General features: G+C 33.0%; 2 protein-coding genes and 2 long non-coding RNA genes across 11 annotated transcripts; all 4 read right to left on the minus strand.

Moving 5' to 3' along the window:
* Window positions 1–1250: 1250 nt before the first annotated feature.
* LOC101258514 (uncharacterized) lies at window positions 1251–6644 on the minus strand. 8 transcript variants are annotated; one of them, XM_069293885.1, is made up of 7 exons: window positions 5869–6567; window positions 5589–5758; window positions 2716–2783; window positions 2314–2490; window positions 2053–2151; window positions 1714–1959; window positions 1251–1644 (listed from the first exon to the last, which is right to left on the minus strand). In XM_069293885.1, the coding sequence occupies exons 3-7, from the start codon at window positions 2776–2778 to the stop codon at window positions 1396–1398; spliced, it is 834 nt and encodes a 277-aa protein (XP_069149986.1). In that variant the 5' UTR covers window positions 2779–2783; window positions 5589–5758; window positions 5869–6567; the 3' UTR covers window positions 1251–1395. The 8 variants fall into 8 exon arrangements, 5 of the variants coding, with proteins under 5 accessions (XP_069149986.1, XP_010316364.1, XP_069149985.1 ...); XM_010318062.4 differs by having other exon boundaries at window positions 5864–6567; XM_069293884.1 differs by having other exon boundaries at window positions 5589–5767; window positions 5864–6567.
* A 1844-nt stretch (window positions 6645–8488) lies between these two features.
* Window positions 8489–10280, minus strand: LOC138341859 (uncharacterized). Its single transcript, XR_011214916.1, has 3 exons — window positions 9148–10280; window positions 8989–9034; window positions 8489–8921 (listed from the first exon to the last, which is right to left on the minus strand). It is a non-coding gene; the product is annotated as an uncharacterized lncRNA (long non-coding RNA).
* A 158-nt stretch (window positions 10281–10438) lies between these two features.
* Window positions 10439–11666, minus strand: LOC138341858 (uncharacterized). The gene is made up of 2 exons (XR_011214915.1): window positions 10940–11666; window positions 10439–10810 (listed from the first exon to the last, which is right to left on the minus strand). It is a non-coding gene; the product is annotated as an uncharacterized lncRNA (long non-coding RNA).
* An 8429-nt stretch (window positions 11667–20095) lies between these two features.
* LOC101257128 (SCARECROW-LIKE protein 7) lies at window positions 20096–22389 on the minus strand. Its single transcript, XM_004232354.5, has one exon. It carries the CDS (start codon window positions 22080–22082, stop codon window positions 20253–20255), a length of 1830 nt encoding a protein of 609 aa, XP_004232402.1. The 5' UTR covers window positions 22083–22389; the 3' UTR covers window positions 20096–20252.
* Between the last annotated feature and the right edge of the window lie 4958 nt (window positions 22390–27347).

Genomic DNA, 27347 nt, shown 5'->3' on the forward strand with positions numbered 1-27347 from the left:
ACATTATTTTTTGTTTTTGACATCTGGCAGAATCCATTGTGAGGCATAATAATGAATTTAGTGATGCAAAGTCAAATAAAGTTCATTAGCACATCAGAAAATATGGTGAACACAAGTAAATATAATCTATAGTGAAAAAGAGCTTTTTAATCTAGTTACTCCAATGCGTTTCGATTCGTAATATGGAATTATATATCTTATGAAAAACAATACTAAAACTAAAAATATACATAAAGCGGGATGATGCCAGCATAATAAAATATCTTTGTTGATGGACCAAGAATTCAAACATAAGTTAGCGAAATAAGTCCTAGCAAACTAAAAATAATGATTAAACGATTATTTATACTCATTTCATTTTCATCATTAATAGAAGTTTGATCACATCTCGCATTTTTCACTTCCACAGTTGTCATTAAACTTGTAAAATCTCTTTCTCAAAAATATATCACTCTTAACTGTCAATAGGTTAATTGTCTAATTGGTAGGATATATATATATAGATATAGATACCGTAGAAGGAATCCAGAGGCCATAGCTAATTCTATTCGTAGAAGGAATCCTAATTCTTTTTGTAGATTAATCCAATTCTGTTCTTAGATGGACTCTGCTATTAGTATTAATTTATAATTTAAATTAATTAAATAATATTGTGAGTGCTTATATTTTAATTGTCTGATATTGAAAGTTTATAATGCTTATTCTCTTTCTTTATTCATTCAGCCTTTAGCGGAGAAATCAAAAATAATGTTACATATTTAGCAATTAGCAAAATGACATCAATGCTAGAAAGTAGAAACAGAAATAAATCGTTGGTATTTTTGCTAAAAATCATCTATGCCCTCTATATTTTTATTTAACACATGAAATTCTTAATACTTTCTATGGGATTAGATAAGACCTTGTAATCAATATGTTAAGTCAAAAAAAAGTATAACCAAATAATATTTTTATTGGACTAAGTTTTAATTCATTACTGTTTTTATTAATACCCCACCAAACGGGTCCTTAGTAGCTAATTGAGTATTGTTGCACTTTGTATAAGTGAATAGAAAATAGCTCTTCTACACTTCTCCTTATCAAATTTTACTAGTATTTGTCATATTGTTGTACTATCACACCTCAAATTCTTTTCTCATCTTTCGATTAGATAGTCTACTTCACAAAGATATAATAAAATTAAAAAATTGCGTACATCCTACTTTTTTTCAAACGGAATTAAACTAATTATGTTAACTATATGCAATAAGTGACTCAAAATTACACGCATTTAATTATTGGCATATGTTTACTGTTCAAGAATTTTTATTTTATAAAATAAGATTTGACAATACACCGTTTAGTTATTGTGGACTTGCTTAGCTTGCACATGATGCAACAGTCATTGGCCAGGCATCACCTTTGCTTTTGGAAGATGTCACCTCGATCGTCAAGGCCCCAAAATTTAGCAGTCTTGACATCTTCTTGAACCATCAATTTGGAAAATTCTTCATGATCGTAATTCAATGTGGCTTTTCCCCCAAACTCACTTGGAAGATTCTCAGTATCGAAAAAAGTCTTCATCAACTCCACGCTATCTTTGTTATTGGGATACACAAACTTGATCTTCTCAAATGTTTTCGAATCAATAAAATATTTCACTACCTACGTACAGAGAATGAATGATCAAATTGTGATTGACCAAAAGGAACCCGCCTGTAGGAAGAATCTTACCTTCCAAAATGCCTCGAAAAATCTAGGTGGACTATAAAGAACAACTATAGCAAGCCTCTCTGGATAATGATTCTGCAAAATGTAGATAATATCTCTTGCAGTTTTAATGGGAATGTTGGTGTTCAATGACCATCCATTGAAGTCTATCAACCAAGACATTTGTTCTTGGCCTTCTGGCAGGTTAAGGATAGCACTCTCCATCAGATAGACTAGATGACGAATATTACCTTCCGGAGATGATGTATTCTGTCATCCATGAAACAGAACAATTCGGATACTCCAGTCTGTAAACTTCAGATATATAGATTAGATTTTAATTTAAAAAGTAAGAACACTAACCTGTTTCCCAGGCCTCATTATAAGGACGGTTCTGCCAAGTCGGTCTTGAAAATTACCCTTAGAAACTTTGCCAGTTTCACTTTCATGTGCCACTTCATGCTGTGAACATTGTGAGATCATTAATAATTTATCATTGATCTTCCAACATTATACTACCAAGCGATCCAATTCTTTTAGATGGATAACCGCGATCTTGGTTAGTTCATGACAAAGTTGAGAGTACAAAGTGTATATAGATGGAAAAGGTCAAAGAACAATCACCCAACGAATTTCTTCAGGCTTATAGGTGGATCTCCACTTGAGAGTCTCTTCGAGCATTTTTTTTGCCTTGTCAAGGTTCCAATTTCGAGCTTCTAAGTATTGCCTCAGACACACATCGGTACAGAACTTTAAGTTTCGCCCAGAGAGAGGTCCAACAGCCTCTCTTAACTCGCTAACCTGGTTTGCCATAGAAAATTAATCCCTGTTCTATAGTTTTAACTACCAGTTATTGCTCAGTTTAATTGTCCTGACAATTCAATTTGAATGGAACATTTACCCAGTGGTCAATCTAGTTATTATTAAACATTAAATGGATTTTCTAGGGGTAATTGAGACAGATACTTTGTCATGGTGGATTTGATGAAGCAAATCGGAATGTAAGAATATAACTTTGTCTGTTACCTTTGCACCACGGGCTGCAGAATCATCTGCCTGAATTGTGCGAGACGACTTTCTCCGGAACATGATTCCTGTTAATTGAAAAAATGGTGCTAGCAGTTACATGTATATGCGACTCTGCTTCATCACTAAGACTACCACTAGTAAATTTAGAATTCCGGTAAGATAAGCTGGATTATGAAAAAGTAAATAAAGCAAAAGGAAAAGAGATGAGAATGACTTTAAGAAAAAAACGATTACTTTTCTTGGAAAGGAATTAGGAAGATTGCAGAAAGATTTGGGACTTGAAAGATATCATACAAAAGAGAGAAATAAAGAGAGAAACCTGTGATCCCCTCGATCACTCTACATGAACACAATAGAAATTAATTCTTGTGGGAAAAGTATACAACACCACTTGAAGTTGTAGAGATATCACGCAAAGTAGGTGATCATTCACTTGAACAGTTACAAAGAGGGAACAGACGGAAAATGGAATTTTTCACACGCTTGTAGTCTTCTTTTTTGGACCATATAATGTGATAATACCCAACTACGTTTACTATTCAAAGCAAATATGTTCAAGTTTGGATGGAACCTAACAAACGCACTGACGGTATAAACAAATTGGATGGAACCTAACAAACGCACTGACGGTATAAACAAACCACTGACCAACAACTTGGAGAATTCAACAAAATTCAGTTATTTCTCCTATTACTTGCCTTATAGGGTTGGTTCAAGTAGCTCCCCACGCCGTACGTAGCATTTAAAAACTACAAAATTAGGCAACGAATTTACCAATTCTTGGGGTTTCAAGAACACATAATTTGAGTGGTAAAGTTTTCGCCTTTTCTCCTTCAACTACTTGAGATTATAGTGAAAATAATATGCATGCGTTAGTCAACACAATTGACCATAAATATCCTTCAGTTTAAATACTGTATGGACCATAAATATTGAGTTCAAATCCAGTAACACAAGTGGACTCCAACAACCGTCCTCTCTAAAGAAACAATACATCCACGTATCGGCATAAAAATACTGTGCCGGTGTCGATAAAATATAACCAATACAATAACACTATCAGTTGAGACATATCCTTACTAGTAGTATATCATCCGCCCAACACTACAAATCAAGTTCTAATATACGCAAACTAGAGGAACAAATAAACTTATTCCGCCTGTCACTCTACAGAAAATACAATAAGCTTCACGGATCTTATATTCACAATTGGCAAATGCCAAATATCACTTATACACCCTCAACGGCAAATGATCTTTCTCCTCTCTGCAGTCTTTACACAACCTAGTAGTCATTGTTGGATAAACACTTACATTTGGTGGTACTACTGCTATACCCTTGAATCTCCGATGGATTAGATCAATGATCTGTTCTGACTTGCCAGAGTCCGTCTCCATAGAGGAGGAGGAAAGTACAAAATACTGCACCATACTAGGCCTGCGTCTCCTTAACAAGTCAACATCTCAGCAAGCAATTCCACAATCCACAAAGATTCCTTAGGTGTTGGTTTATAATCGTCTGTTGAATTTCGGCAACTACATTACATGCATGCCTAATAAGAAGTGTCTCCTCACTACTTGGAGCTGTACCCACCTCAGCTACTGAAATAATTTCTGTAATAACATCCACTTCCTCTGTTTTCATGAACTTGGAACATATTCAAGTGAATTGCCGTAACATCTCTTGGTTAGATTGATTATCGCCATTTACCACGTTAGCAAATACTAATAGGTATTCACAGACCATCTCGAGAGTTCATTTTGATCTCTCCGGTATACATCCTCTCACCTCATCTTCAATCAAAGTCCTCAAGTTAGTATATTCTCTGATACATCCAAAGATTAGCTTTTGATTTTCTCATTCAACATGCTATATTGGCTGAAAATTCGTAGTCACAAATTTGATCAAACAGGAAGAAGAGAACAAGGTCAACTGAAACAGAAGTAAAATCATTAACCTCAGAAAACTACAAAGCATTTCTGCACTTTTAAGCTTCATGTATCAAAACATACATCCTCTGCCAAAACTAAAGATACATAAACAAATTGTTACAAGTCCAAACAGGACACACTCGAAAATGCCGGATCACTTCACATCATAGAAAGACACCTAAATATCTCAACCGGATATTTACAGGAAAAAGAAAGAAAGCCAGTCAGTGCTAACATGGCAAAGCATATAACCGGAAAAGTGTAACAAAGGGCCTGTGCACCCAAATTCTAAGCTTCAAGGTATGTACATCATGTAACAGCATAATAGCATGAACAGATTGTGTATGTGCAGAGTGTCGATTGAGCAAATAAACGCCAGAGTTGAGTAATGCCAAAGATGACCATAGCCAAAATTTTCTTCCCACTATTATCAAAATTTCTCACTACCACAAAAATTTCTGCATGCATCTTCCGCTCCAAGTTGAATAAGCATTATCCCGCCAGTTCAGTACCATATTTGCAAAGCGATTAAGGTTTGGAATTTAAATGCAAATCTGAGATTTGGTATTTAAATGCAAATCGCTTATCAACTAAATATTTGAAGAACCGCAATTCAGTAGCTCCTTCTGGCCCAACTATGAATGTAATGAAGAGCAACAACCACTCGCGCAAAGAGACTTAATTGACATCAGCAGGCAGAGAACTTATATATTTCAGTTCTCAGTTTCTTATAATTGAATCTTGCAGGACACCAGTTAGGATGCGTCAATATCTAGGAATTCAAGTATCGCAGTGTATGTACAGTAAAAATTTTCTAAATCAAAATTTCGGAAGTGCAGAGTTGGAAACGTTCTCCAACACCACAAATTAGTTCAGTATTTTTGTTCTGCACATGCTTTATCATAAATCAAATCAAGGACAAGCATCCACGAAGCATACCTGAGGTCTATTATTAGGAATCCAAGCAACCATAATTACGAGCCTATTATGCATATCTGAATCCGAGTAGATTTTGTCCACAGATAGTGCACTAGATTTGGAGTTGTTAGCACTGATGAAATCGATGTTCAATCTTGAACGTTCACCTTCATAATCTTCTTCTGCCTTGACTGCACAAACTACCAATACTATATGATAATTGCAAAAAACTAGCTATCTGGGTTTTTTTAGTCTAATTAATTGCAAAGTTCAAATGCTATCTAATTAGCCTGTACCTTACATTTGGGTGGGCGGCAAATTAAGGATAGCTCGTTGAGAGACTGCTGATCTGACGATGCAGAGCATAACGTGCAAACAAGAATCAGAGAAGGCATAAAACACACACACACACCAAGAGGGGAGAGATCCCGGGCCAAAAAAAAAAATCCGTGCTATCTCCCCCTCAAAACCCCGAAAAATCCAATTTATATTAAATATAGGGACCTGCCATGCAAGCGCACCCGACATGGCAAAGGCCAGAGCAGTAACAGGGTAATTTAAAACGGGACATCACCCCTGATATTAGGGCTTTTATGCCCCACCTATACCTCTATACATCTTCATACAACAACAACTTCCTATGGGTATTGCTCTCGACGCTTCTGATTATGACAGGGAAATCCATCCAACAACGCCAAGAATTCAAATTCATCTGGCACCCTAGCCATCTGAGCCAAGATTCCTTGAGATGACGAATCAAGACTCTCCTCTACACAATCTGAGCCAAGATTCCTTGTGAAGACGTATCAAGACTCCTTTCTACGCCATCTCAGCCCTGAGATGACGAATCAAGACTCCTTACTACCAGGGGCGGATCATTCGAGCCATCACGCTGTTCATACCTGATCGACAATACTTTGGGCAAAACGACCCTGCTCCCCAGCAACCTGCTTAAGGAATCCACGTTACTCATCCGGCGGAAAAGAAGGCTAGAATGACTGGAGAAACTATCTAATTACAGGCTATATATAGAGAGATTGTCAACCGACTTATTTGCGAGGCGGCGGATAGAATCCTAGAAGAAAAATATCTAATTGAAGGCTATATGACCGACTCTTCTCTTGAGATGACTAATAATTATTCTATGACACGTGACGTAACCGGCGTGTTCCTATCCGAATTGAGGGCTTAACCACAAGTAACTCTAAGCGCAGCCCACAAAAGCCGTTGCAAGAAGGCCCAATTCATAAATGTTCCTTTCGTTTTAAAAAGATATATATTTGATATAACGTTAATTAAGAATCACAAAATTAATTTTTTTTATTTAGCTTTATTTCAAATCAAACTAGGTTATTTTCTTAAAATAAGGAGTAATGAATATAGTCATTCATGTTGCGGGAAGGAACTTTAAATCATGCAATAGTGGCTAATTTTTTAATTACAAAAGTTCTAATCAGGCTGGAGTTATACAAGTGAGCGGAACTCATAATATAGGACATTCTTTTTTTCTTTTTAAAGAAGACCAAAAAATGGCCAATGGTAGTCATTTCTTCAGTAGCGCAACGAAGGAGGTACTACTTAACTGACATATTCATGTTCAAGTAGTACATATCAGCAAAATTACATCATACCCATATCAGGCTGATACATTGTAAGATCATTAATTTAGAATCAACCATCTTCCAACATTATACCAAGTGACATATACCGGTATATAATGTTGCTCTAGTAACATTTGTGCAGTACTAACCACGACCCCGGAACTACAGTTATTTGCCCTAATAATATCATGATATGTGGGAAGTATTGAATTGCTTGAATTAGTGAACACTTCCATGGTTTTATGCATACACATTACTATCTGAGTTAGCTATAACCATGCATAATTTGGATTTCCAATATCGAGCTTCTAAGAACCGCCTCAGACACACATCAGTAGAGAACTTTAAGCTTCGACTAGATAGAGGTTCAAGAGCCGCCCTCAACTCGCTAACCTGGTCTGATAAGGATAATTAATTCCTCTTCAATAACAATAAGTGGTTTCAACAACTAATCGCTAATTTTATGTGTTCAATAGTCCTGACAATTCATTTTGAGTAGAAGAAGTAGTGTGTTGCGCATTTCCACTTGAACATTACGCGGATTTGTTAAGGGATAATTGAGGCAGAAACATGATCAACATGGATTTCCACTTGAACATTACGCGGATTTGTTAGGGTGAAACTTCTGGTCCCCTCGTTCTCTCTCTATGCACACAGTAACCTAATTCTTTTCAGTAAAAGTAGACAACACCACTCGAAGTTCTAGAGAAATCACTCAAAGAAGGTATTCACTTTTAACAGAACCAACCTGGAAAATGGAATTTTCGTCTTCTTTTTTGGACACTATGATGTCACTATACCCAACTATATTTACTATTCAAAGCAAATATGTACAGATTTGGTTGAAACCTAACAAACACACTGACGTTAATAACAAACTGCAGGCCAACAATTTAGAGTACTTGACAAAATTCAGTTACTTTTCCTATTACTGCCCTATAGGGTTGGTTCAAGTAGCTCCCCGTGCTATAGGTAGCATTTAAAAACTTACAGATTTAGGCAGTGATTTGTTAGGGGTTGCAAGTGATTGGTGTAAAATCACCGCCCTTCAACTGCTTGTTTAAAACTACAGTCAGAATATTATGGCGTCCATGCTTTACTCAACACAAGACCATAACCCAGGTAACTCCAAAGAAGGTCCTCTTTAAAGAAATAACACAGACACGGATCAGCATAGACATATTCTTCAATAAAAGATAACCTACACAACACTGCTGCCAATTAAGACGAGTCCTTACTGCCAAGCACTACAAATCAAGTTTTAATACACGGACACTAGAGGAACAAACAAGTTTGTTCAAGCCTATACTCCACGGAAAATACACAAAGCTTCACGTTCACATATAAAGATTTTAAATTTACAATTGGCATGTAACGCCTTAATAGAAATGATATACGGTTATCTGTACTCCTTTGACTACCCTTAAGCTAGTACTGATCACCTCTAGTATTTCAAAATTTCTGAACACAACAAGGTCCAGAATAAACGCCTCATCCACTCCCTGAATGGATCTCTACAATCTTCAACAATCTAGTAGTCGTCGTTGGATGACATTTACAGCTGGTGGTAATACCGCTGAAATATGGCCACTAATCCTTGACTAATTAGATCAATAATCTATTCTTACTTTGCCAGATTGACCGTTATCCCATCCATCTTTGCAGAAGAGGTGGAAAGTACAAAATACTGCATTATACAGAGCCGATATCCTCTTCACAAGTCATCATCTCAGCAAGCAATTCCATAAGGTTCCTGTAAGCAGTTCCATAAGGTTCCTTGGATGTTGGTACAAAAATATCAGTTGAATCTCGGCACCTACATTACATGGCAGGCCTAATTCGAAGTGTCTGCTCATTCCCTTATCCCTTCATGTAACTGATTGTCATTATTTACCACATAAATACTAATACTATATAGAAATAGGTATACACAGACCATCTCAAGAAGTCACTTTGAAATTTCTGATAAATATTCTCACCTCATCTTCCAATTAGAGACTCCACAAGTTAGGATTTGATAGTTCCAAAGATCTTACTATTGATTATCTGATCCAACATGTCATATTGGCTGAAAAGTATATACAGAAGATTCACAAACTTGATCAAGCTGGTAAAAAATTACATCAACCGTAACAGAAGCAAAAGCATATACCTCAATTGGCTGAAAAATATATACAGAATATTCACAAACTTGATCAAACTGGAAGTATAGAATTACATCAACTTTAACAAAAGCAAACGCATTTACATCAGAAGACCACAAAAGGACTTCTACATTCAAAAGATTCCAAGTTCCAGAATCAAATACTCCGCGAAAACTAAAATTACATAAATAAAAAGCTAAAAATTGCGTACAGAACACACTTACTTGGTCACCTAGATGTCTCACAACTGGATAGTTACAAATTTAACCAACAAAAAAGAGGAAACAGCCGATCAAAATGGTAACATACCGAAGCATGTAACAGATTAGTATACGAAGGGTCTTTGCACCCAAATTCTAAGCTTCAAGACATGTACATTTTAAAAATTCAATAGCATGAACAAACTATGCATGCGTAAAGTGTTTCGAGCACATATTGAGCAAAGCTAAAACCTGACATTACCCTTTCATACCAGTAGTTCTCCCTATCAAGTCTGCATAACATCGGTTTTTTCAAACCTTTCACCACGACCGAACAATAAATAAAACTTGACTGGATTTGCCTATATCATAAAACAGGCCTACAGAAAAGAGTGTCTATACCAAACCACAGCCCAGGGCGTGATACATATCTGATGTACGTCTGCAGCCAACAATAGAACAGAGTATCTCAACCGCAACCTAGCTCGATTTCTCAATTGCATAATCCCACGATCTTTGGGTGAGTTCTCCTCCGCCGATTACATCCACCACAATGAACGCCAGAATTGAGTATGCCTAAAGATTACCGTAGTTAACATAATTCTTTACATCATTAAAATCCCCCCCCCCCCCCCAAAATATCACACTACTGCCAAATTTCTACATGAGTTCCGCAACAGTTACATGTTCGAAGTTGAAAAGCAGCATCCCGCCACTTCAGTACCGTATTTGCAAAGCGATCGATATCTAAATGCAAATCTTCACTGCAGATTCTTCTAGTCCAACTTCTAATGAAATGAAGAGTAACAGCCCACTCATACAAAGACTTAATTGACATTAGCAGACACAAACTTAAAACAGTTCTATGTTTTTAATAATCCAATCTTACTGCATGACCCCAGTTAGGATAAGTCGAGGCCGATATCTGGAACTCAAGTCGAAATTTATTGATCGCAGTACATAATTTTTGAATCAAAATTCTGAGAGCATAGAATTAAAAACATTCCACAAAATTGTTTCAGTATTTCTGTTCTGCACATGCTTAATTATAAATCAACTGAAAAGACGAGCGAAGCCTACAATGCGTACCTAAGGTCGTCAATTATTAGGAATCCGAGCAAACCATATTTACGAGCTTGATATGCACCCGAATCCAAATAGCGCATCTAAAGTCCTCCAGGATTTTGCCCAAGCACATTTTTCAGAAACAGATGCTTGGTTTTGTTAGATTTGGAGATGTTCAAAACTCAAAACTTAAAGGTCATATTCATCATCTTCTACGGCGTTAACAGCAGAACCTACCAACAATATATATGATAATACAAATTAAGTGGCTTCCGTTGGCTATCATATAAAAAACCTGTAGTTATCTACGTTTTTTGTCTAATTAATTGCCCAAGTTCAAATTCAAACTAATTAGCCTATACCTGATTTGGGCGGTGGGCGGTGGGCGGCCAATTAAGGATAGTTCGTTGCTGATCTGACGATGAGAGCATAACGTGCAAACAAGAATCAGAAAAGGCACAAACACACACACATCAAGAGGGGAGAGAACCCGGGCCAAAAAGAAAAAAAAACCCGTGCCATCTCCCCCCTCGAAACCCCAAAAAAATCCATTTTATATTAAAGTTAGGGACCTGCCATGCAAGCGCACCCGACATGGCAAAGGCCAGAGCAGTAACAAAGTAATATAAACAGGACATGACCCCCTGATAGTAGGCCTTCTATATCCCGATTATACACCTATATATCTTCATACAACAACATACTCAAATGGATATTGCTCTCCACGCGACAGGGAAATCCATCCAACAACGCCAAGAATTCAAGTTTATCTACACCCTGGCCATCTGAGCCAAGATTCCCTGAGATGACGAATCAAGACTCCTTTCTACGCCATCAGATCCAAGCTTCGCTGAGACGACGAATCAAGACTCCTTTCTACCAGGGGCGGCTCATCCCAACCACCATGCTGTGTATATCTGATCAACATTACTTTGGGCAAACCCTGCTCCTCAGCAACACGATACTTACCTGGAGGAAAAACCATCTCATTAAAGGCTATATACAGAGAGATTGTCAACCGAATTATTTTCGAGGCGGCGGATAGAAGAAAAATATAACCGACTCTTCTCTTTAAAAAAAAAACAAAACAATGAATATACCCTTTTTTTTTCTTATGGCGGTTATGTTGACCAATTATTTCGTGACAAGTGGCGTAACCGACGTGTTCCTTCCCGAATTGAGGGCTTAACCACAAAGTAAATCTAAGCGCAGCCCATCAAAAGCCGTAGAATGGTAGGGACAAGGCCCAACTATGCAAGCCCAAAATATTTATGTGGACGTTTAGACAAAGAAACATTCAGAAATACTAACAAATATACCGGAAAAATTACGCAGTTAAACAAATTTATACTACTTAACTATTTGATAATAGCTTGTTATAATTATCACTCACGATTAATATTATACATTAATTAAGTGGACTAAAATTGAGTTTGTATAATTAGCCGCATTTGTATATTTATAATTCGCCAGAATATATAAATACATATGTATAATATACAATTATCTAATCAATATATCTACACAATTAACTTCTCTTCCACTCTATGCCCTCTCTCGTTTTCATCTCTCCTTCCTCTCCCAATCTCGCTCGCCTCTCTCCTCTCTTTACAATCTCGCTTGTTTTTTATACAAATATATATATGTGTATAATATATCATTATCTAACCAATATACATATACAGTCCACCCCTCTCCCACTATCTGCCTTTCTCTCTCTCTCATCCCTCTCCCAATCTCGCTTGTCATATATATATATATATATATATATATATATATATGTATAATATGCAATTATCTACCAATATACATATAGAATTCACCTCTCTCCTCTCTCCCAGAGTCTCACTCGCCTCTCTCATCCTCATAACATGTAGCTATGAGTTGTAATTATCAAGCTATAGCTATGAAAAGTAATTAAATTACTTTTAGTGGTTGTACGTGAAAGTTCCTCTTTTCTTATTGCGGAAAGGATAATGGTTATTTTTTTAATCACAAAAGTTCTACTCAGCTGGAGTTTTACGAGTTAAATGGAACTGGACATTCTTTTTTAAAAAGGACAGAGAAATGGCCAATGGAAGTCATTTCTCCAGTTGCGAAATGATGGAGGTACTATCAATTGACATATTCAGGTTCAAGTAGTACATATCAGCGAAATGCAACACATTATTTGTGAAGAGATCATCAACAAAAACACAGAAAAACTATAGTACTAAATATTAAATGTCTTGCAAGATTAAACACTAAATTTGGAAATTTTTATTCCATATGTTAAGAGTAAGCGTTGAGCATTACCTCAAACATATTTACACGTCAAAAAAAAAAAAAAGAGAAGGTTGAAACTCGTTTCGTCAAGTCACTAGTAGTGGAGCCATTTTTTGTTCAAGCTACTTCAGATTGGTTACGAGCCTTCTCCTTCTCCTTGACTTCACTTCCTTGTTTGTTATCAAACTCTGAACCTATCAAACAAATAGTATATGAATCAATAAAGGACTAGAGAAGAGAAAAACGGAACCATGTATTAAGAACATGAAGTGATGAGTGAATTTTTAATTACCATGGACAACTTTTTCCTCATCCTCTTGATTTCCTCCATAGATCCCTCCAAAACCTTCTTCATCTGACCTAGTGGCATATCCCTCTCCAAAGCTGGACATTGTCTCCCTTTGACCCAATAAATATAAATCATAATCATATTATCACACCTTATGCAACACCAATTTAGAATTTAAAGTTTATAAATTTATTAAATATTTCGATCACTGTTTTAAAAGATGGGGCATGAGGTGAATCGTTACTAAAAATAAGGTATTATGAGGTAAGCCTTGTTTAACATAGAGCGTAAGTCATATAATAACACAAAATTATAATCTATAATTTAAAATAATTACCAACCTAATCAAGAAAAATCATAGAAAATAAAACACCTCATATGATTATAGTATGAATAATCTAATATCTTAACTTTTTAAGAATTAAAATCATTATTTTTAAAAATATATTATTATTATTATTATTATTATATATACCTTTACCTCTAAAAGAAAATAATAATTAAAATTTATTAGTATTATAACAAAAATATAATTCCAGCATAAATAAAAAAAATTACTTCATATTGCAATTCGAAAAGGTTAAAAATATTCCTATACTATTCAAAAAGGTTTAAAAATACCTCTCATCCATCTATTGGGCTGATAATATCCCTTAGATAAACTTTTTGGCCTATTATTACCCTTTATTGAATAAAGTTTAATTCCAACCACCAAACTTTTTCCTAACACACTCAACCTATATTCATATCCCTTTGATCCAAACCCAATTACAAGATCCATTAAAAATAGAAAAGGTTGAATCATCTCTTCTCCCTTAAAACTTATATCCTATTTTTCTTCTTCCCTTTACTTATTAAGGGATTTAAAGATCAATTTCACCCAATTTATTTTAGCTTTAAACACATAATCTATGTTATCCCATTTATACGTTCCATTTGATCTTGCTGCTACTGATCCTCAGTGCCACTCATTTCTTGGTTCATCTTCTTGTTTCCAATGTCCCAACAGTATAAATGTGTGTGCATGTTGGCGTGTTTTAAAATCTTCAATGTACCGTCCATTTATGTAAAGATTGGTACAATGTTGATTAATTTAATTTCTAATATGGAGTAATTTATTGAAACCTTTTATATATATTATAATTAATATTAACATTTCAAATGAAGAGACTGAGACTTGTATAGTTGTATCTCACCTCAACTAAACAAAATGAATAAAATGTATTAACAAAAAAGTAGTAATACTAATACTTACTTAGGGTTGGTCTGGTCCAGTTTGACGTCGTCCTGTTTGCTTGATTTTGTCAAAAGAGTCCGCAATCCAATCTGTGAAGACTTTGAGAAGAGAGAAAGTGGTTGTACTCCGGTAGCTGATCTGAGTGCGTACTGTTCGATTGTCAAATTGTATAGTTGGAATTACTTGAGCTTGAGATCAAATGCTATATAGAGAGGAGGACAAAACGAAGTCCTTACATTTCGCCACACATGTCTCTTTTTCATCGACACGTTTAGACTCGCGTGTCATCGGTTGGGTATAACCGTAAAACAAACTATTCTCCCGTGGCTCGTTCTTCTGATATTCCTGGTAGATTTTAACTAATTTCTTTTATTCAAATTGGGTACGGCTCCAAGGGCTTTTTATGAGGGATGTTTTATATTAATAAATTTAAATGGCATCAAACCACAAAAATTAAATATTTTTAAGGTAAAATAATTAATTATTCTTTATAAATTTTATAATTATGGAAATTAATATAAGTATTGATATATTAATTTGATGTACGAGATATATTTAATCGTTACGTAAGATAGAGTATATTTTATTTATGATACACTAATTTAATTACATTTTACACATGATATATTAATGTGATGCGCAGAATTTGATACGTTAATACTTTAATCTAATGCGTGAAAATAAGAAATTTTAAAAATTTATAATACTAATAAAGAATAATGATAATGAGCAAAATTTTTTACTCAAGATGCACGGTACATTTATTAGAGAAATGTGATGTTAATGATCCCAAATGGATCCATGATTCTTCATTTGAGCTGGTCGTCGTTTCAGCTATAGAAACAAAATTAATTTGGGGCGGGTTTTATTTAATTTGGGGCGAGTCAATTTAACTTGAATTGGTGGAATATTTTTATTTTTGTTTAAGTTAATTATAAAGTGACCAATAGATTATTGCCACATCATTTAATAAATTTATTAATTGAATTTTAAATGAGTTCTGTTAGAAGTAAGGGTAATATGGAGCCCAAAGGTAGATGTGAGGGGTATTTGATGGCTAATAGGTGGAAGTAGGGTATTTTTGTACCATTTCTAATAGTTTGAGGGTATTTTATGCCCTTTTCCGAAAAATAAATAATATTACTCTCTTGGAAAAAATATCTAAAAGTACTGAACATTGATATTATGAACACGATATCAACACATACAAATTTTTATTTGTTAATCACATACTTCAATGAATACTTACAAAAATAAACTTATGAAAAACACACTTCGATGAATAGTTACAAAAATATATAATAGTCAACCTAAGATTTAGTTGAAAATTTTGATCATTCCATCATTCCTTCCATAAAAAAACTAGCTAATTTAAAAGAGTTGATTTTGTTATTTACACTAAAAATAAATATAAAAAATATTTTTAAATATTCATAGCCCAAAGACTGATCTCTGACGGTTACAAATTGGGCTTACAAAGCTAGCGAACGTATTGAGGCTGGAAAAATAGCCTCATTCTTAAATGAGTTGAAAATTTTAAGCCCAATTTCACTTAATTAAAGGATTGAATTGAACCAATCTAGCGAACTAAACTCATTTTGACAACTCTACTCGTCGTTAACAATAAAAAGAGAAAAACAAACAATATAAGGTTGTAGCTACCCAAGCTCTACTACATTCAGTCCATTTTCAGCTTGTCTAATACTTTGTTTGTCCTTTAATTACTTGTACAATTTATTTTTGGAAGCTATATCTCTTTTATTTGTCTATTTTGATAAATTAAGAAAAAAATAATTTATTATATTTTCAATTAAATAACTGTAAAATAGGTAAAACTTTTAAGAATTTTAAATTTTAATTCATCTAATTTATAAATAATAGGAGAAAAATGATAATTTCACTATATTAATTATTATTTACTTAATAGTTGCCACTTTAGAAATGAACAGGTAAAATACCAAGTAGTAGACTACTAAACAAATCAAGGAATTATAAGTGTTCTGTTTAGAAATTTTGTCGTAATTTTAGTTCCAACGAGGCAGAAAGATTGAAGTTAAGAAATATTTATGGTGAAATACGGTTAATACCAATTTTAAAAAGTTTCTCAAAGTAATAGAAATAGTCTATTAGGAGTTGGTCGTTTCCACCAAATGCGACTAACAAATTGGGCCGTTCAACACTTGAAGAACCTCAGCAACGCACGAAGAAAAAATGCTAAGTGATTCTTTATTTAATTTTAATTTTGGTGAAAAAATTAATAATTTTTTTTATTCATATCGAATGTATATATCAAATAAATATTATTTTAATTATTATGTGATTTAATAAAATAAAATATAAATTAATTAATTAAGATTAAGTAAAATAAATTATAAATTTGAACACATAACATGCATATATTGAATTGGTATACACACTTACCTGGTATTAGTAACTTTTTGCTTGTATTTGATAAAAGATAACATATATTTCGTAAAATGAATAGATGTATGGATAAACTGATTCATATAATACTATTATTATATAAGAAATATAATTATATATGAAAAGTTCTAAGATAAGTCACTGTAGTACTTCCAACCGTTATAAACTCTTCAAAGTACCAAAAGCATTTAATTTGCTTTCTTAATGATGGATGTTATATAAAAAGGTTTTGCTATATTTGGTTTAAAGAATATTATTTTGTTTTTTTCGTAGAAAAGTGGTAACCTCTGTTTCTAAGAGGTGTTAGAAAGAGAAGACGTAAAATCCTTTTTTTGAAGATAAAAGATGTTGATACCAAATTAAAGACATTAGGATCCAACCGCACGCAAGAAAAAATAATGGAGACCAATTTAAACAAAATAATTTCCCTAATTTGCTTAATTTGAGTCCATAGTCAAAAAGTTATTGATTGAAATTCATGTGCTAATTAAACTCATTAGTTATTTAAAATTCAGAAAGAAGTTTATTGAATGAGTAAATTATTTTGATATATTTATCGAATTTTCCATCAAACTTATCGTTAATGAATAAATAAGAATGGATATCTACGAGCTTCATAAGAAGATTTATTTCATTTCTATCTTTTTGAACTTGCAAATTGCATTATTGGGAACTTCATAGCACTTAGGTCAGCAATTAAAAGAGTTAAAGTTTGCAATTGCAAATGAAACTTTGAGAAAGGCAAAGTTATTACTGACATCTCACCTCTTTAATTTTGGGTTGAAATGTATGATTGATTGACTACATTTACCCTACCAAAGAAAAGGGAAAAAAGGAAGTTTGAAGAAAAATTACAGAAGGTGTCTCGACAGCCTTGGACCAGTCGACCGTTGGATCAGACTCCCCCTTACACCTACCATACTCAACGGACCCCTTCAATTTATTTATTTTAATAAAATTAGAAATTTCGATATTTTTTAATCTTGTAATTCGAAATTATGTTTAGATACGAAAAGAATAAAAATTTAAAAATCTCCAAAGAGCCAAAATCTAAACAAAGCAAATTTCATGTCAAAATGAATTTTTTAAAATTTTTGAGCGCTAATATTTGGTATTATGGAGACAAATTAAAGATTATGTAAACCTGCAATAATCCAGGTTGCCTAATGTCTTTTCGAAAAAAAGTGCAGCCATAAGTCTTTTCAATACTGACTTTGTTTTTAATTTGATGATAGTAGCATACCAACACAGAGCAGTTCTCGAAGTAAGAGAAGCCACGAAATTGATAAAAATTGCAGATTTAACTTCAATCTAAAGATGGGCTCTTTTATCGAAGCTGGAGTGGTTCATCGTCATCTTCATCATTGTCAATTTTTTAATTGTCAGAAACAACTTTTTCAAGTGGAAATGCAGACTCTGTACCTGTTTCTGTTTAATTAATTTAATCTATTTAAGCTCTGGGTCTTATGGACAGTAAACTGCAGAGTTTCCCATAATCTAATCCAATTAATTAATGATGCTTAGTTAATTATCTCTGGGTCATATTATCAATTATGAGTCTTGGATTGCTCATCAGCTCACTTCTTTTTTAAATAACTCAATTGTTTTTTCATTTAAAAAGTTTGTTTGGCACGCCGAATAAGATAATTTGATTATTTTCTGAGACAAAATTTATAATTCAAAAAACAACTATATGTAAATTTTCAGTTTCATTAGTATTAATAATCTTAAAAATGATTTCTATTTGATCAATTAAATTTAAATAACCTCGATCTATCATATGACATATCAAATGATCTCAACTTTTATCGGAGCATGAAATTCATAAATTTTAATACTTTTTTGTTCATTTTTATTTGTGATGTTACATTTTTTAAAAGTCAAGTTAACTAATTTTTAAAGTTAAATTAGATTATATTTATTTAATATTTTAAACAAAAAAATTTAAATATTTAAAAACTATATGAAAAACACTATAAATTACAAATTTTTGTATATCAATATGATGAATACATCTTAAAATGTTAGCAAATGTTTTTAAAGTTTGATTCTAAAAATAAAACAATAACAAACAATAGTGGACAGACTTCTCGAGTAATAAATAGCTCAGAGAAGTGTTGAAAACACTTTAACTTGATGAAAATTTAGAGGCATATTTCACTCATTCTGCGAGTATTTAAGATCAATTAAACAAGTAAAGTACATTTTTAAGGTTACTAATAATTCAAAAATGAAACTAATCAGTCACGCTAGGAAAGTAGTAGTACCTCCTTGATCATACATTAAAAAGCAATTTTGAAATATTAACCTCTATTATCTAGTGACACAGGCAGTTTGTTGTACAACCTCCAACAATAATTAGTACATCAAAAAAACTATGTCCCATCAAAATTTGGATGGATAAGAAACGCCGTATATATTTTTTTCTTTTTGCTAGCATTTGAATCTAAATTTTAATCATTTTCTCCAATTTCATTAGTTAATTAATCTACTAGACCATAACTCTTTGTAGTAGCTACATATGCCTTTCATTAGCGTATCACATTTTTCTACTAGTAACAAACTCATGGCCCATTATGCAACTTGTACTACGACTTGCTCAGCAATTCAAAGAGGCAGTAGTGATCAAAGCGCACTACGGATGGTCCAAAAATTAGAGCAAAATAACATTTTTTTTCAGTATATGAATTTAGTGTTTCAGTCAAATAATTAGGCCCCCTACCACCTCTATAGTTTTGTAAAAGAGCACGGCTCTTGTTCATCATCAACAACTGCTGACAGGAACTGATATTAGGTGAGTGAAAGAAAGAAAGGTACTATTCTGAATTCATTTTAGAGTGAAAGAGACTCCCATTAATTCATTGCCATATAATCAAAGTTTGGTACTATTATTTCTACTACAGAACTTACCAAAAAGGAATAGACTTTACTAGAGTGTAAGGCTCTTCCTGAATGAAGGACATGGCAAAAGTCAGTAATAAAACACCATTTCCTCATGAAAAAAAAGAACTGTTTTTATTTCTCTAGCTAGGCTAAGCTAAGTCCACAGGTTTTGGCTTAAAGTCTTTGTCAATGGAACTTCCATTACAGAACCTGAGAGAAAAGGACCTTCTTTCTTTTGGACTAATAAAACCTCTTATAATGATTGAATCGTTTACTCAATTAAGCTTTCACTAAGGCAGCAACAACATGCTATCAATAATTCATCAATAATTCACAAAATTTATGCACAATTACAGTTGATTTCTCCTCCTAATGACACAAACCTAGAAAACTAAATATGAGAACCGAGAGAAGACACTATTCATATAAACAGAGAAGGCTTTAATCTTGAAATTCAAAGTTAAACTTGCTCAAAAATATCATCTTTCTATACTAACTTTTTAATCTACAGAGAGCAATGAAATTTAAATTTAAGCACTTAGAAGAAAGTACCTAACAGAACTGATGTAGAACACAATTAGTGCCATGAAGAAACAGTCAAAAGGGGATTATCTTTCCAAGCCAAGGAGAGAAACCCAGGGGCAGAATCAATTAATCCAAATGATGAACTATAATTATAGTTCCAAAGAAGAATTTTTGCTTGACTCATTGCATAATGGCTAAGTGTTACTGGTTTAAAACCAGCCCCTTCCATTAATTCTTTCCAATGTTCTTTATCTTCCATACATTCTCTTCTGGTTCCGCCATCGTCTAGGCCCACCGCTCCGGCAATTCTCCGGCCAAGTATCAGTCTTTCCACTTGTACTCTCTCAGCGGAGTCTCGGGTCAAGCTCGGATCCAATGACTCGAAAATAGTTGAGTAGTATTTCAGTGCGTTCTTAAATCGCTGCAGGAATCCAACATCATTCAAATTCACCTCATACTCACCCAATGTCACAATGCTTGGATTCAATGATTTGGCTAAACTCAGTGCAGTTTTTACACCAACATTTGTTTCGTCCAGTAAATTGTACAGCTGCAACATGAAGTTCACAGCTAAGATTTCATCTGGATCAACTCGAAAACTAGACCCGTTAAGTTCCTGAACTGGAGTCAATATTGGTTCGAATTCGAAGTTAAGATCCAGAAGCTTCGCGAAGTCACGAAGACGATTCCCTGTAGCTAAAAGTGAAGCTGACGGAGAGTTACCCAATACCACTGATGGAATGCCAGAGATTCTAACACTGACTGGTTTACCAGCTGATCTAGTTGCTAAAGCTTGTAAAAAAGCTGCCCATTGGATACCATGAACAATTCCAAAATCTACAATGTGAATCCTCGTTGCTTTTTCAGTTGCTTCAAGAATCGCCTGATTAGCCGTTAAGTGAGCAAACTTTGAGTAGGGACATGCATCATTAAAGGCTTTGTATGACAAAGTGAGCTCCTCCGGCGCAGTACCAAAGATTGACGGAGTTCTCTCTGCTTGACACGACGAAAGCCTATTGTAAAGAGCTTCTAAGAAATAGAACCCAACTCGCTCCATTGGATCTCCTTGTTGGGAAACTGATTCCCTTAGTCGAATCAATGATTTTACTACATTTTCAGGCTCTGATTCAGCGAGTCTTGCACATTCCACCAAGGATTTCAACAATGGTTTTGACGAAAAACTTTCAGGGGAACTACATGGCTGCACATCAACTGATACCACCTTGGATTCTTTGCTCGCGGGTTGAACAATTGGAGGAGGAGATGAAGATGGTGCGACCCATGGAGATGTCTGTGGTTGTAGTGGGCTTAGATTTTTCTGGGTTTCCGAAAAAATGACCCCATTGAGATCGGAAGAAGGTGGAGGCGGAGGAGCAGAACCGATACTGAGTCGATTCGGACAACTCGGGAACGGATCTCCGTAGAGGGTAGTGAATTCGGAACTCGTCTGCCAGGCTTCGCAACCAGATTGAAGATTAGAGCTTCCGGTAGAATCTCCGCCGCCTATCAAGCTCTCCATCCACTCATCTGAGTCAAACTCACCACCCGGTCCACCGCCGAAATCAGCAAACCTAAACCCGGTCGAATGATGTTCCAAGTTAGGGAACTGAAATCCCGGCTCGGCGCTATCTGTTCCTCCGGCGACCTGAAATGGGTCTGCAAAACCCGACCCGGTAAGTCCATATCCTAAAGTGGGGCTATTAGTTAAGGTCTGGTGATTGGAAGTCCATGGGCTGAGACACAAAGGATTAACACCCAAGAATTGTTGTTGCTGCTGCTGCTGTTGCTCTTGCTGTTGGAGCTGCTCCTGCTGCTGCTTTTGCTTTATGACTTGCTGAGCAATTGCCATTAGATTCCCACTGTCCGTACACATATAGGCCATTCTCCACACCAAATCTTACTAAGCTACACTACTCACACATTACCTCAACAACAACAGTTATAAGAAGAAATTGGTGAGCAAGTTTTGAGTGGACTAACAGAGTAGCCCCAAGAAGAGGGAGAGAGTTGAAAAGGGGGTTAGAAGTGCTTAGCTTTAATTGAGAAAAGCTCAGCCTTACAAGGAGGACAAAGTTTTGCTTGAAATGGCTCCATCTGTCACACTATATTAATTTTAATTTGAATCTCCCCTAGGTCAAAAATGTCTATAATTTCTTTCAATTGGAGTATTATATTTTTAATTTAAGTATTCAGCTCGTATATAATATCAAAAACTTTCATTAAATTTGAATCGCAAATTACAATAACAATGATATGATATCAAGCTTTTATTAATTTTGGGTTACGCACCACGATAACAATAAAAGGTAAATTATTTTACTTTATAATATTATATGTGTCCCTATTTATTTGTTCATATTTTTTTTATATTTATTTTTATTTACTTGTCTATTTTAATAAATTAAGAAAGGATAATAATTTTTTCTTAATATGATTTTATTTAATTCTAGAAAACTTTTCATACTACTAAATTGTAATGCATGCTTTTGGAAATTAGAAAATATATTTATTATATTTCGAGAGTTGCATAATTTTTTAAGTTAAGAATAAAATAATAACAAATTTATGATAATAATTAGTGCCTTAATATATGTGTCATAATTTTTTAAGTTAAGAATAAAATAATAACAAATCTATGATAATAATTGGTGCCTTAATATATGTGTCACTTTTAAAATGAGCAACTAAATAGTATCACTTCTAAAGTGTACGACTAAATACGAACTGATTGAGTATTATTTTTATATATAAAAGAAGTTGTATTTTAAGTGATAACTGATGCTATTCTTTCAAATTATTATTCTTTCACAGTTTTATTGGACACTTGAAACTCGGCATACCCAAATTTATCACAACTTGCTTTATTTGTTCATCAAAGAAACAACAAAAAATAAAATAAAATTGTGGAATGGTTCATAAAATTAATATTTTATGAACAAAATTTAAAATATAAATAATTTTTCTAATTGTTTTTGTGGGGAACAAATGAAACTATTTGAGTAGTTGTTATGTGTAAATTTTTAAAATTACATATACGTTTAGGACAAAGCCGAGTATGATAGGTAGAAGCGGGTTTAATTAATTTTTTTTTAAATTTCATTCGATAAAAATAAATACGTAATAAATAATAATTAAATTTTTTTTATAAGCGAGCATATGATAATTTCGAGCCTTAACTGGCAATTGAAGATGTTGTCTTATGGACCCTAATCAAGAAATTAGAAATCCTCCAAATTAATAACTCAACACTGAAAGGGTACGTGTGAACTGCTGACAACAAATTCTCAAACAATTTGCAAACAAACAGAAATTATCAAACTTAAATGAAGAAGAACGAAACCAAAGTACACATAGTGATTCTATCAATATGTTAGATAAAAAGTCCAGTTACTCAAAGTCACGAATAACAACTCAAAATTCAACAAAAAAAGATGAAAAGCCAAAAAAATAATGATATACTACAGAGAAACTCGGTAGAATTCGCATCTACAAGCTCTAATAACTTCCTTTAAAATCATGTTTTGTATGTGTTTAAATGGTACAAACATGCTCACTAACAAAATATATTTTTAATAAACAAAAATGGTAATACGCACTCAACAATAATATGTCAAGCACGACATGTCACACAACGTATGACATTTTATGCTAAAAAGGCTTTTTTCGAGACTTTTGATTTCTGAAAGCTCTGGACCAAAATTATTTTGTCAAATTCTCTCATGCTAACTTTATTCTCCATCTCGCTTAATTTTATGTTGATTATTACTTAAATTTTAAAACTTTATTTCATTTTTATAAGCTTCAAAATTTATTTTTCTAATATAAATTATATATTGATGTTCAAATTCTGATTCAAATACAATTAAAATAATATAATATAACACAAAATCTAAAGAAAAATATATATTTTCTGGCCAAATGCCAGCCGTCAAATAATCAAAATTAAGAGTAAGACACGTAGGGCATTAAATCGTTACAATAGACTTGATTTCCTAAGAAGATCCAACATAGTTAACCCGTTAGCCTTATGGGATGGACCGCCTAAAAAGATACAAGAACTATAATCGAAACTAAACTCAAGTAACATATAATATATATTTATTTATTTTAAAATTTTTACTAGAACAATAATCGAAACTAAACTCATGTATAGCTATTTTTTAATAAAAATAAAAAGATATCAGTATGAATAAGCATAAACAGGAAAGACTTTGTCTTACCAATTCTCATGAAGTATCTAATCTTTACTGATTAATAAAGTATTAAGAAAATAAGAGCTTAAAAAAATCAAGTATTTTGAAATCACCACAAAATTTGTATAATACGATTCAAGATGATATTATGATGAGAATGCTTAAATAATATAAAAATATGACAATCAAAAAGATGATTAAATAATCAACCTCAAACTTTTTATTACGAAATCACGAATAAAAAAAATAATTACTGCTCATCAAAAGTAACTCGAGGTATTGTTCTCTTTTCTTCTTCTTTAAACATATCCCACAACACTTGACAATTTATACATTCTTTATGTATTTATTGGAGCTTTGTTGAACCCACTTTATTACATTGACATTGTTTTGTTTTGTCTGACACATCAATAAGTGTCTTGAAACAAATTCCTTACGCACTTTACCGTCCCAACCATTTTGCCTTCTATGTGTCTTCTTTTTTTTCTTTCCTTGCTTCTTCTTATTTGTTGCCTATGTGAGAAATGCAATGCATATGTCCGGCTCTTTCTCATACTCATCAAGAGAATTCTTGCCCAAATTACATTTGTCACTTAAAATCCTTTTTATTCATTCTTTTTTTTGTTTATAATCACTCATTTAGGCACAAATATAGAAGCTTCTGAATTAAATTTGCTATTCATAGCAGTTTATGAACCCTACTCTTCTTGGACTATATTGATATCGTTCTCTTTTGACCTTACTATTCACCAAGCAACTACAGAGATGGAAAATAGATTTTTCAATTGTGCTTTTTAAGATAATTAGTTATCGATAGAGAAATACTATCTATAATTATAATTATTATTCGTAGTGATAGCGTATACTATCAATTATTATAATTAGTGTTCACTATAAGTAGTCACTATTTACATTTGTCAAAATCATATTGTCATGACAACAACAATCATTAAATAAAATCAATAATTATCCCCGTCACTAACCATTACTACTAACTACTAATCACAACCATTATCGTAAGTTGATATCCCAACTATTATATTTAACCATTAACAGAAAACAACAGTACAATTTTTAAAAATATTTATTGAGATATTTTCTAATAATTAATATATGAACTATTTGAATTTTATATATTAATATATATAAAGAAACTTTACATCAAATATTTTTTTAATTATGTAATATCTAAATATTATACCTATATTAAATGTATAAATCCTAAAACATTTTAATATTGAGATATGGCTGAAGTACTTGGGAACTCAAGTGTATAAAGAAAAAACAAGAATTGATGCGTAATGATTTTATTTTATTTTGTTATTAGGTATGAACATAATGATAATTTTTACTAGATTTTTACTCTGAAGTGAGACAAATTAAGTATAGGGAGTGCTAGCCAGTGAATAGTCAAGTTACTTTTATTTTTCTAAAGTTTCCTTCTTTCTTATCGTGACAAAAAACTGTTATTTCACCCTTCTTTTTATTTCACATACAAACCTAACAAAATAATATTTGACACAAATAGAAACCTTTTACCGCATCAACTAATCACATCATGGATCTTCCATGTGAAAAAATAAAAACAATTCACTCTCAACAAAATGAAAACACGTGATTTTTATCTCAACTTGTTTATAGACTATTGTTTCATACTTGCTTTTATATCATATACATTATATAAAAAGTAAGTTTCTTCAACCGAAACAAAAATAATAGTCTAAGTTCACACAGATTATTAATCCATTCTTTTATCAGTTTGATGAATTTCAATATGACCATTTTAAAAAATAATATAAGTTGAGAAGCTAAATCATAATTTATTTTTTAACATTTATATATTCAAATTCAATCCATTCATTTGATAAGGATCGGGGTAAACCAAAATAGTCGATAAATTTTTTCATTGAAAAGGGGCATTCACAAAATCTAATACTCCTAGTGGAAATGCAATGATGTAAAGTGTATATAGTCTTCAGGGGCTGAGTCGTGCATGACGTGTCTTATAGTGCTGAGTGGGTCCCATGTCCAATAACGCCACGTCATTAACGTCCACGTGTACCCAACTTTCCTCCCGCGCTGTTCGGGTACCTTTGTGTGGGTCCCACTTATATTTGATTATTTGACACGTGGATATATGGCGCCATCCACATCCCTTCTCGTGAACTCCATTTATCATCTCATCTTTCTAGATGTTTGTAGGACTAGATCTTCACCGTTCATTTTGGAATAAACGGCAAGAAATATTGTTTCTGATTTTTAATATATAAACTTTAAATTATAATTAAATAAATTATCCATATACCCTAATATAAATATAATATTTATATTTAAAAGTATTTGAGTTTTATCAAATTTATAACAATCGCTCTAACTCCCCCTCGAAGGTTCAGTCAACATCAATTAGAAGTTAGTACTCCGTAGGAAATTGATTAGTATTATTTTCAACCCTTTCATAATTTTAGGTTCGAACATAAAAATGTTTACTATATTAACAAACTTTTCATCACAAGAAATAGATTTCTACTTGGCAGCAAGTAAATAAGCTATAAGATTAAGAATATTATAGTTAACATTAATAAACAATATAAGTATGACGTACTTATCTTTATTGAATGGAAGAAAAGACGACGTACCATCATAATTTTCCACTCATATCGTTGGAAGTAAGAACACTTAAACAACTACTTTTTTTTTTTTAATCTTTTTTCTATAAATATTAAAAAAAAAATTGTGATGAAGGCAACAATAAATCTTATTAATCATTAATTAAATATCTCAATTCTATTTTTTCAAAATATGATTTTAATCACTAAATATGAAACACACGATACAAATTTGAAATTCAATCAGACTTTTATATAAGCGATAAAAAAAAATCAAATACTTATAATCATCCTTTTTTTGTTCTGGGAGTTTTAGCATAAGAAAGTGGAGTTTCCTAGTGTAAAGAT

Source organism: Solanum lycopersicum, chromosome 2, assembly GCF_036512215.1.
Source record: "Solanum lycopersicum chromosome 2, SLM_r2.1".
NCBI lineage: Eukaryota > Viridiplantae > Streptophyta > Magnoliopsida > Solanales > Solanaceae > Solanum > Solanum lycopersicum.

Excerpts from the sequence above, each read along its gene's own strand:
- LOC101258514 (XM_069293885.1), bottom strand. The coding sequence starts at position 2,778 with ATGTTCCGGAGAAAGTCGTCTCGCACAATTCAGGCAGATGATTCTGCA. Across the intron at positions 2,152-2,313 it reads AGCCTGAAGAAATTCGTTGG|CATGAAGTGGCACATGAAAG; the intron begins GTGATTGTTCTT and ends CAATGTTCACAG. Across the intron at positions 1,960-2,052 it reads TAATGAGGCCTGGGAAACAG|AATACATCATCTCCGGAAGG; the intron begins GTTAGTGTTCTT and ends CATGGATGACAG.
- LOC101257128 (XM_004232354.5), bottom strand. The coding sequence starts at position 22,082 with ATGGCCTATATGTGTACGGACAGTGGGAATCTAATGGCAATTGCTCAG.